The sequence below is a fragment of the Opisthorchis viverrini genome (assembly GCF_000715545.1).
Source record: "Opisthorchis viverrini unplaced genomic scaffold opera_v5_67, whole genome shotgun sequence".
NCBI classification, from domain to species: Eukaryota; Metazoa; Platyhelminthes; class Trematoda; order Opisthorchiida; family Opisthorchiidae; genus Opisthorchis; species Opisthorchis viverrini.
The window spans coordinates 1,553,775-1,564,520 of NW_008751722.1; the positions used below are offsets into that span (position 1 = coordinate 1,553,775).

General features: G+C 45.0%; 2 protein-coding genes across 2 annotated transcripts in view; one reads left to right on the forward strand and one right to left on the reverse strand.

Moving 5' to 3' along the window:
* Positions 1-731, forward strand: part of T265_04173 (hypothetical protein) — a gene marked incomplete at both ends in the record, with an annotated part of 1,981 nt that extends 1,250 nt beyond the window's left edge. The window contains one exon of the mRNA XM_009168843.1: positions 470-731. Coding sequence (XP_009167107.1) covers positions 470-731 — 262 coding nt within the window. The remainder of the gene's footprint in view (positions 1-469) is intronic.
* T265_04172 (hypothetical protein) overlaps positions 1-8,761 on the reverse strand; it is a gene marked incomplete at both ends in the record, with an annotated part of 34,690 nt that extends 25,929 nt beyond the window's left edge. The window contains 9 exons of the mRNA XM_009168842.1: positions 1,149-1,274; positions 1,505-1,712; positions 2,380-2,601; positions 4,606-4,778; positions 5,503-5,581; positions 5,802-5,992; positions 6,736-6,840; positions 8,481-8,619; positions 8,648-8,761. Of these exons, the coding sequence (XP_009167106.1) occupies positions 1,149-1,274; positions 1,505-1,712; positions 2,380-2,601; positions 4,606-4,778; positions 5,503-5,581; positions 5,802-5,992; positions 6,736-6,840; positions 8,481-8,619; positions 8,648-8,761 (1,357 nt within the window). The remainder of the gene's footprint in view (positions 1-1,148; positions 1,275-1,504; positions 1,713-2,379; positions 2,602-4,605; positions 4,779-5,502; positions 5,582-5,801; positions 5,993-6,735; positions 6,841-8,480; positions 8,620-8,647) is intronic.
* Positions 8,762-10,746: the final 1,985 nt, after the last annotated feature.

Genomic DNA, 10,746 nt, shown 5'->3' on the forward strand with positions numbered 1-10,746 from the left:
TGAGGCATTGGTGTTGAGCACTGATGTCATGCTGTCGTTGATGATGATGATGATGATGATGAATCCTCAGAGTAGGTGTGACAGAGGAAAAAGCAGTCCACAAACCGCACTCTCCGCGCTTGACTGAAGGCTTGTTTCTAACATTCATGGAGTGTTGCCAAAGCTAAGTCTCTTACGAAGGACCAATTCGACCGGCCCAACTGCACTACGTCACGCGGAAGAAGGTTTGTATTTTGAACTGAACTTTTAACGATTTACAGCGCAGTGTCAACGGGAGAATATGTGGTTCATTATCAACCCCGTTCAGCTTCTACTAACCCTAATGACTTTCGTTCAGAACTCATCCAAAACCACTAACTGTCGTCCTCTAGGTATTTTATACAACACGAAAATCGTAATGCTCTAGACGGGCATGTGAACCTTTAGAAGTTCTGTGACCACATTAATTTCATTCTGTAGCTACATTCAGTAAATTTATGAGGACTTTTGAAATGATTAGTCAACATCACTTGCTGACGATTCCACAATACGTGGTGCGTCGGAGCAAAAGGATTAAACAGTTCTGGACCGAGGATGAACACGGAAAACCACTGGGACGGCTGACGACTGTGACGATAAAAATTGAAGAGCCTTGTGAATATGTTCTTGCTACGCGGTCGGTCCCCACACCGTCTGCGTTAAGAATATCCTATGCAGTTGAGAGACCTCTAGAAACAGTGGATCGAGGTTAGCAATCCAACCCGCACATTCTCGAGCTCGTTCCCTCAGACTCCTATGAGAATGAGACCGGAAATTGGACAGTGGATCGATGAGATCATCTTTCGTCGCCAGCATCATTATGATTACCCGAGATAGCTCGTGGTTAAGGCATGAGCTTACTGTCAGGAAGGTCCGTGGATCAAACCCAACCTCTGAACCTCGATTGCTTCTGTCTAAGCTTGGGCAACATGGTAATATCTCAGCCCTTGTGCTTCCTTCGGGTGGTATGACTGTTAGGCACCAAAGGGCGCTACAGCTGAATGAGTATTATTACCCGGGACGAACGCAGTGGCATAACATCTTGCTGGTGTTTCTCGTCCTAACTTCTTTCTGATTTCATCCCCAGAAATTCCGCAACAGCTGTTAAAAGGTGATGAAAAAGTACTCACCATATTCATCTGTAGATGGCTGCACTCGCAATAATCGACGAAGCCTGTAGTCACAGTAGGCTAACCAGATGCGCATCACATCAGGCTGTTGGTCTAGGCCGACAGACAAGGCTGCCTCAAATACAGCTGTAAAAAAAGTATGAAGTTAGGTGCGAGTAAGTAAAATGCGCAAAGTGATTGGCGGCAATCAGCAGATCGAGTGTTGGGAAACTGAGCGTTTGTGAATGACCGAGTGAATGTTTCCAAGTTTGAAGAGCAAATACGATTGACTGACATGACAGACGATATAACACAACGGAATACAATCCAGTGGAAAAGTTACAATAAAATGATCGTTCGGGCAAACATGAACATACCCTCAACCTTTGAAAATGCGGTACGCTCCAGGGATCGGTCAGTATACTCTGTGACACCGTTGCTGCCTTCATTGACCAGTTCATCACTAACAGCGCGTTCGGAAGCCAAAGCATAGCGCAGCCACAGATCGACGGCCCAGGGACAGTTGCGCACGGAACGAGCAAGCACTCGCACCAGTCGACCTTTGTCTGCAGCTAGCTTTTCTTCCTGAAAGGGAACAAAACGCTGACATTGCTGAACGGCAAAAATGCCTTCAAAAAGAGCCCAAAGTAGCTACAACAAGGCGGTCCCCAGCAAAAGATGGGCGACTACTCAGAAAACCGGATACTTCAAATAATTACCCTGATTGTTCGCTATGCGACCACGAAGTGAGACATGAGTCATTCAGTCTCATGCTTAGTGGATAGAAAAGCTGCGGAAAGCAGTAAAAAAGGCCCGCTAGAACGGAGTCCCGTGACCTTCTGTGTTTGGTTGGATAGACTAAACTATGACCACGCATCGAAGCCCACAGCTTTATTACTGTCGGTTCCTGGACTGTCTGACTACTGATGGCAGAGAAGCACCAGAGTAACGACAATAGTAATATTATGTAACGATGGTTCATTCAGGTGCGGAATACTTTACGAAAAACGCTGTGTGGGTGTAGGACATCAGAGGACTCGTGCAGAAGATGGTGTCACACGCTATTACAGGCTTACCTGATTTGGTTTACCGCAAGTTGAGAAATGATTAGCATAACAGTCAATGAGACCAACCGTTCAGTTTCATGGTCCAGATAGTTAAGATAATACTAGGATTTATTGAAACTTGGCCTGGCTTTTCAAACATGCAAATCCTGATCCCGAAGTCTGGACAAGTCTGTCGTGACACTTACCAAGTAATCGATATACCGTAACCAAATTTCTGGGACCAAACAGTTTGCTGTGACAGCTCGTTCCAACAAACAACACACGTGATTAGGAGAGAAGGCTTCGGCAGTTTCTTTGCTTTTGGTTTTTGGTCCTTCAGTTGACTTCTGGCGGGGATACGAGACGATCCAATCCAAATAAGAGCTCCATGCAGCAACAGCGTCAGACTGGGGCTGTTCTATTGTTGGCTAGGGAAGGTAGGTGGAGCAAACATTAAAACAAACAATGGTCGATGCAAGCGTGATGCGACCAGATGCTGACCGTTTGCTTTCCTGTAAGGGCCAATACACTTTGCCGGTTAGTTTGCTGACTAATCAGAGTTCAATAAGACAGTCACGTGTTAACGGCAAAGTACTCTCGAGAAATAAGAAATGGGATTGATTTTCATTAGTAGTTTGGAAAATCCGTGACTATGTCTGTCACACGTAGTCTCCTATCTTTGAACAGACGAATTCGAAAACCCGACATAAAGCAGCTAATACACAAATAGAATCCATCGGTACCAGTAGATGTGCATGTAATGGGAATTTCGTCCTGTGAGTGAAGTCAACCTATGCTGAAAATCCAAGATCGGTACCAGTGTGCATGTAATGGGAATTTCGTCCTGTGAGTGAAGTCAACCTATGCTGAAAATCCAAGAGATACTGTACTGCTGTTTCATCGTTATTTGGAATCAGAAGCAGCGCGCACCTCACAGAACTCCAGGGAGTTTCGACCCCCCCATCTCCAGGTAGATGTTTGAACACTCGACCATTCAGCCAAGATTGGCTGACCAGCAGTGCGATCAACTGGTACCTGAACAGGACATAACGCCACGAACCCTTCAATCACGGAATGGACCCTACGTGGTCACGTGTTGACTGGTTTCTCAAGTGACGCCTTCTCAGATGGTGAGACAACTGTAATTACAAAATTATGATCAAGACCATGAAAGACCCGCATGCCGGAAGTTTAGACTAACATTGAGAATACTACGCTACGCAACTATGTTTAAACATCCGCAAAACATTTAGCATAATTGGGTGTAGCTGGACCACCCTTAAACATCATTGACGCTAGAGTTTTGCTGTTTGATGGGACAACTGTTGGCAGAAGTTGTTTTGTTTGGTACCTTAGAATAGCTCTGCGGTTACGGCCCACGCCGAGGAGTCCAGTTTTCGCTAGTCTCATAAGATAGGCGTTCCACAGGATTCAGGATCTGAATGCGTTACGTGGGGGATATCATGCACTGATTCCGTTGGTGATAAATCAGCTAAATCGAACGATTGATGCAAACTGCCGGTTTCGTCTTTTTGTTATGACTTTCCTAGGTATAGTCATGGTATAGGAACACCAAATAGGTATGCCACGATTCCAGACACTAAAATCGGGATCAATGAAGTTTTGTGGGCTAAAAAAGGCACACTAAGTAATACCAGCAGGCGGTTGTCAGTACAGCATGAAATTGATTTTGTTGGCAAAAGTCAGGCTCGTGAGACAGTTGCTAGAACACCCAAGAGGACGAGTCGGATCCCAACTATCGTGATCGTTTCAAGTACCCAGCAGCAAAACAGAACCAGCCAGCATTATTAAAACTCACCACCTTGATGCAAATACTTATGGGAAAATGAATTGAACGAATTATATTCTATGATCCAAAATTGACGTAGCTCTAGTAGCATCTGTGCCACTTCCGGAAGCAAAAATCGACCAACGTCAGTACTGGGGATTACAAAGAAAGAATGTTCTAAAAATCTGGTGACACCAGTACATAACAAGAAAGTGGGAACTCAGTTATGTGAGCCGAGTAAAAAATGACATAAGCTCAACTTTTTGTAGCATGAGTCCTCAGCATTTGGTAGAGTTAAAAAACGTAATTCCTGAGATCTACGTGGTCAAGATTAAATAATAGACCAACACAATGTGTGAAGATAGCCTCTGTGGTCTACCACAAAAGAACCAAGTGTAGGAGGGTGACAAAGTTATGGTTATCAGCCTTCCCACAGCGACCAACTGAGTGAACACTGTAGAAGAGGAGCACTGCAATCTGACACTAATATTTTCATTTCGCCTGCAGAGATACACAGAAACGGCAGGTGGACCAGTAACTAGAAGATTGTGGAGACACCTCCATTAAATGATGAACGCCAATATCAACCGTGAAACAGAAGGAAACCACTGGTTATTTCGATAAAATAATAACAGTAACTTACATCAACACGATCCTCGAACGGGGTTAGCAATTCCAGCTGTGCTAAAGCTTTCTGATATTCTCTGAGACAGTCATCCGGTACACCTGAACATAGCTGACCCTCCTGCGTTTGGTGCAACGACTTTCCTAGGTTCTGCAGAAACTCTTTGTAAGACTCCAAGGTGGCCTCCATTCCTAGTGAAGGACACAGCGAAGAATCACATCAAGATCAAAAGATCACTTGGTATTCACCTAAAAGCGCTGTCTGAGTGGCATTTCGTATTGGATACACCGTGCCCGGTTCTTATGAATCCTTAGACATTCATGTTCAGAACCAAACTCAGAGAAGTGACATATAAGGCCTTACATAGGTTTAATCAGTGCATGACCAGAGCAGCTACTGAATAAGTCCGCATGGTGGTATCCGTAGGAACAACCCACAGAGGTTAAGCAATTCACTGCATCCCCGATGGTTTTCGGTGATATGCTCAGGCCTTTAGTTGCCACTAGCAGGTCGGAATCATGGCTTCAGGTAAGCTGTTGAATTCAGCACGAATCGTACACCTTTTATGGTTATTGGTCGAACACGGAGTCGTACAAGTAAATGGGTTACGATTGGATCCATCTCACAAGCAGTCGATCCAATAAGTAGTATGTTTACGAATATGTAAAAGCATGCATATTGCACATGTACGATTGAGAGGGAGCCTAGCGATAAAAACCAGACAAGAAAGATCTGCAGAAGAACCATTCTTCTGGATGATCTAAGAAAGCAACTTATTTCTCCCAAGACCTATATTGTGACACCCTGAAGCAAGAACGTTTTCAGAAAAAGCTAGGTCACCCAGGGTAGTCGTCCTCAAAAGAGCTACTTTGTGAAAATGTCACCAAAAGCCCAGGAGGAACCAGGGTCACTTACCCAACAACGGAAGGGCGAGTTGCCGACGGTAGAGTTTGTCCATATGCTTGAGTAGAGCTTCTGTGGAGTGAGATGTCTCCTGTAAAACATAAGTGGTATTTTAGTTTATCACGTTACTCGGGTTCCGACAAAGTTTGTCAAGGTAATTTAAAAAGAATATAAATCAGGTAATTGAGAAAACTGTACACATAGAATGACTAGAGAACTCAAAAAGACTATCAAAGCTTCATGCAACGTTGATGATAAAAAAATCTTGAAGCCCGTGAAAAACTGGCGAAAAACAGTTCCGGACTTGCCACGTCAGGTTGACTCAGTAGAATCTCCTGGAAGTCTCTGTACATATCCCAAATGCCACTGCCAGCAGCCACATTGAGACCCTGATGTGCGAGGGCCGTGTTAAATATGGATTCCGTGGAACGAACTGAGTCGGCGCATCCAGGCTTGAGATTACCCACAGCAAACAGGCAGTACTCCAACCAGATAGAAACATCTACAAAGGGACGAGAAACGGGATTGTGAACACTCGCAAAAAAACGACGAAACCAACGATTAATCCGAATTTCTATAAATTATTGGTACTGCGCACCATTGTATAAGTGTGACTCATTGTCCAATAAAGCAAATATAGCCACATTTGCTGATTCGCCTCGAAAAACCCCACTAAAGATCAAGAAGTTCTGCGATGGAGGTGAGATTACCGAATATTTTAGAACAGGGACCCAACTGCACATAATGCTTTATGTGGGCATAGAATTTTGTCCAAGAACAATGGAGATCACATCGCAGTAGTAGATATATGAAAAGATTGAGGGATTTCTGAGACGACCATCAGTTACATTCTTGCGTTCTTAAGGGGCGGCTGTGAGATACAACTCGGTAAGTTTGAAACATGGTTTTCTAGAGAAAACAAGGAACCAAAGCAGAATTCCCTCATCATATCGAAACCCTCCTTGAGTAACTGCTAATAACTGTTGCCGGTCACAGGAGCCACCAAATTTTAATAGGAATGGTCGTCAATAAAAGTACTGAACAAGGGCATGGATACGCACATCAGACTATGTCAAGGGGTCATCGCCATAAATACCATACATCCGACAGACAAGGGTGAGGCTTCTCTGAAACAACTGCAACGAACAGTCAAGATTGGACGGAACGGCAGGAATGAGTGTTCTCGAGTACTTTGTTGTTCCAGATGCATATGATAAATGGTAACAGGTAAGAACGCAAACTAACCGTCGTAATCTTCTATGGCGCGTTTGAAAAGCAGTTCAACTTGCCGTTTCTCATCATCTGTGGTAGCTATTTTCCGCTCATCTTTTATCCACTTTAGCCAGAGGTCTGTAAACGGGAAAAGTGTTAGTATACAGCGTCGCATGATTTAAGAAATACGCATTGTACAACTTTACATCAACACACATCAACATTCTCAACCTGTAACGGAGCCTTGTATACTGAACCTGGAACTTCCTACGGTTTCCAAAATCGCGAATGTCTCTCCTCCATCTGGCATCACGGAGCTGCTAGTCCCGAGGAACTACCGCAGGCTCTGGTTAAGAATGCAGGTAAAATTTTCAGTCGATCCACTTCCAACTTATTTGATTATCCGGATGAAAGAAATCATCCTAAGTCAAAGAAGGGTGAAATGTGGCGATCACAGAGGAATTCGGTTGGCCTCCATTCTAACTACGTTATTTAGCTGGCTTACTTCACGTCATCTTGCGAGGATGCTGGAAGAAGTGACCAAAAGACAGCAGGCAGGTTCCGGTCTAGAAGAGACTGTGTGGGCATCTTCACAGTCCGTCCGTTAAGGCAACGGTTGCGTCTGGGCGCCTCGCAATCTTGTTGTTCCTTAACATCAAGCGATTTTGTCGGCCGGTTCACTCTTTTCAACACGCTTGTGCCACAGGGTATGACCCAGATGTCCGTGAGTATAATGTGCACTTTGTATTCACATACTAATCGGCGTCTAAGAGCGAAAGGGGAGCTCTCGAAAAGCCTTCCTACAGGCGGTGGAATCCGACGAGGCTGCAACGAGATAGTGAATTGAACTGCGAAAGGCCTTCAAAACCTCCGAGAGAACCTTGTCGGAATTCATGGTCGCAGCCGGACTGTATTGCTGTTCTGCTAGATTCATACCCCTGTTTCACCCTTTCCTTCTAATGAATGATTATTCAGCAAATATACACTCATTTGCAAACTAATTTGGTTTTACGAGAGACTCACCTGGAACCCAGCTGAATCTCTCGTTTGTGATGTTCTCAAGCAACTGAATGTGCTGCACCAGGCCGCCTCATGTTTCAGTCGATACGATATTCGAGATATCGCGATGCATGTATATCTTTGTAATGTACTACTCATAAGGTTGCTGAAAATCCGTTGTGGGCTGTCGACGGATTTTCAAGAATGATCGTTCAGTCGTAACACCCTTTCCGTGCCAAGATGCCATGCACTCCAAAGAAACCATGAGGACTGGGATACTGTCGGGTTTCCGAAGCCCGTATGGAAGCAGCTGAGATGCAGAGTTTGGGTTCGAACCACGAACCTTCTGGTCAGTAAGTTCGCGCCCTAGAAGCTGGGCCATCCAGACGGACACGGCTGTACAGCAGTGGAGCACCAGTGTAATCCTCTGGTGTTATTGTCAACGCTGAAGTTGTAACTTGGGAGCTTATTGCAAGCAAAAAGACATACTATGGCGGAGATTTATTGGCTGATTTAAACCATTCCTAACCGTAGTGCTCTACGTTGGGGGTTGCCCCTCAACGAACAGGTACAGCTTAATATTTTGTTCACACAACCGGCTCCTGAACAAAGACATCTTTTCCAAATTCAATCCCAAAGAGACCTACTTAAAAATTAACAAGTCTGCAATGACTAAAGGTCATGAACATGAAGTAACAAAGTAGTAGCGAGTACAAACAATGTGACCTGGTCATCGTGCGGCCAAAGTTAGGCTGTATAATAATCAAAACAGAACCAACCTGGTGAAAGCGGATAAATTTTGTTCATATTCTCCTGGGCCAATCGGAGCTCATCGAGATCCCCAAGTCGACGGAGCGCATTGATCAATCGAACATGCAACTCATACAGGATCGGTTGACGTGCTAACTGTAATAGCAGCTTAAAAGTGATTAAAGAGGAAAATAACCTCAGACTTCAGAGAAGAAACCTCAGCCTTCAAGTCCTCTTCCTGTTTGTCCTCCAGTTCAAAGTCACTATCCGTCGAGTCAGAACTTGAGCTTTCGTCTGGTTTCGACTCCATTCACTCTGTTCAGACGGTGAACTATGGGAACAGTATATCTGAAATGGAAATGAGCATAAGTTATGAGCAAAGCGAAAGAGACTTGAACGCAGAACTGTATGACTTGTCGTCGTGATTTACTTTCAATACTTAAATGACCCAGCATTCGTCCAACCACTGAGAGCAGCAAAATTCAACCTAAAGTCTGAAGAACTAAATGCTGCCGTTGCGAAAGAACTGGTTTATCAGGGAAGTTACCAGAGGTTGGTTCTGTTGTGGAGTGGAACAACACAAGAAGTCCGGCCTGAAAAGGGCATCGCATACACAGTCACCGATTATCTAAACTAAGGAATTACCGAGTGAACCAAACTGCATTAACTCGAGGAATATGACCAAATGTGAGTCAAAATATTCTGAAGGCAAGATGTCACGTTTTCAGTGCCTATGCTCCCAAAGTCGCGTTAGGAAGAACGGAAAACGAATCAAATGACCATCTTCCCCATTCAGATGTCCTCGGTGTTGGAGTTGGCATGGATGTGGAAGCCTGAAAGACGACGCTGTGGCCATTTAGAAGGGGGTTCATGGATAAAAGCAAGGCTAAAGAGTACCGACTGCGTGTTGCACTGAAAATTTACACGAGCAACTGATCCGACATAATATGGAGATCCCTTGATATACGGACGTAATGGTCGGCAGTAGAGATATCGACGATGCTGATTAAAGTGATTTCTCTAACTGCCTGTGGCACAGATTGCCTTTCGGTAGGTGACAGTGTATCACACCTGAAAGCCTATCGCATCTCGACCAGCAGATAGATCGACTAACTCGGACGAAGGACCAGCGGGTACAGAGAAGCTTTGCGAAGTGTTCACGAGGGCGTCAACGTATTCTCAAGTGCTACACGTGCATGAGAGTGATCATACCCCAGGAAGAACACATCTAAATGGATCCTACAAATACAATTAGACGAAAGCGAGTTTGTTTTGATAAGAATCACTCAAGGATATACACCTCCGTTCTCGAGAGTTGATATACACCAAGATCTGAAGGATACCATGCCCCGACTGACCATGAAACGCAAAGGCCAAGCTTCTGAAATGCCAGCGAAACATAAATAATCAACAATGGACTATAAGCGAAGAGCTCCAATCGTGTAGGACTTGCCGTCTTCCCATCCAGCGTCGCCTGTAAAGCTTGAGTAACTCGTCCACTGCTAAGCCAACGTTCCCGTTAGACCCCACCAATTCATTGGACACACCGATGATCAAATGCCGAGATCCCGTACGTCCTCTATGCGAAGAGACAACGTTTCTGATCTATAATGCGGTACAGGTCCCAAGGCTGCAGTGTATACACTATCCTTGACAGATAAACTGATTTCTCGCCTGCACCACAGGTGTCGGAGGGTGACGAAATCGAGAAGTGACCTCGTCTACAGTCAGACCATCGGAACTTACACAACTGCACAGAAAAATGAATTTTTCTATCACACCGGTTGGCTTGTCTGCAAGCTAGGTTAAGGTTTGAGCCTACTCAGTTTTGCAGCGCCATTCTACACTTCATAAGGTTGAAGCACAGGACAAGCCGTGCGGCAATCAGTTAGATCATCTAAAGTGACTTGCATCTCCGAAGGATTGTCTGTGAGCCAATGTCCCTTGGAACATACCCATCCAGAAAGTTCAAATGTCAGGCAGAGAGGTTTCAAGCAGCACTCCACAGCACCCTGCACAGAATAATGCTATGGAGCGCCTTGGATCCCACGACTACCAGAGTGATGCGACGATGGCTTCTGCACAGGATCCATGCACCTATTTCGAAGACTGACATGACGATCGGGGCGTTCCATTTCAAGGGGGAGTGATACTAACTAGTTGCCAGGCCGAGGTTGATGTGGTCCATTTTGGGCTCCTGACACAAAAGTATGACCCATAGTGCAACAGATGACCTTAACTGGAGCCAATGACGCAATGGTTTGACCTGCTCGGCCAAGGAGTGCCCTAGCCTGA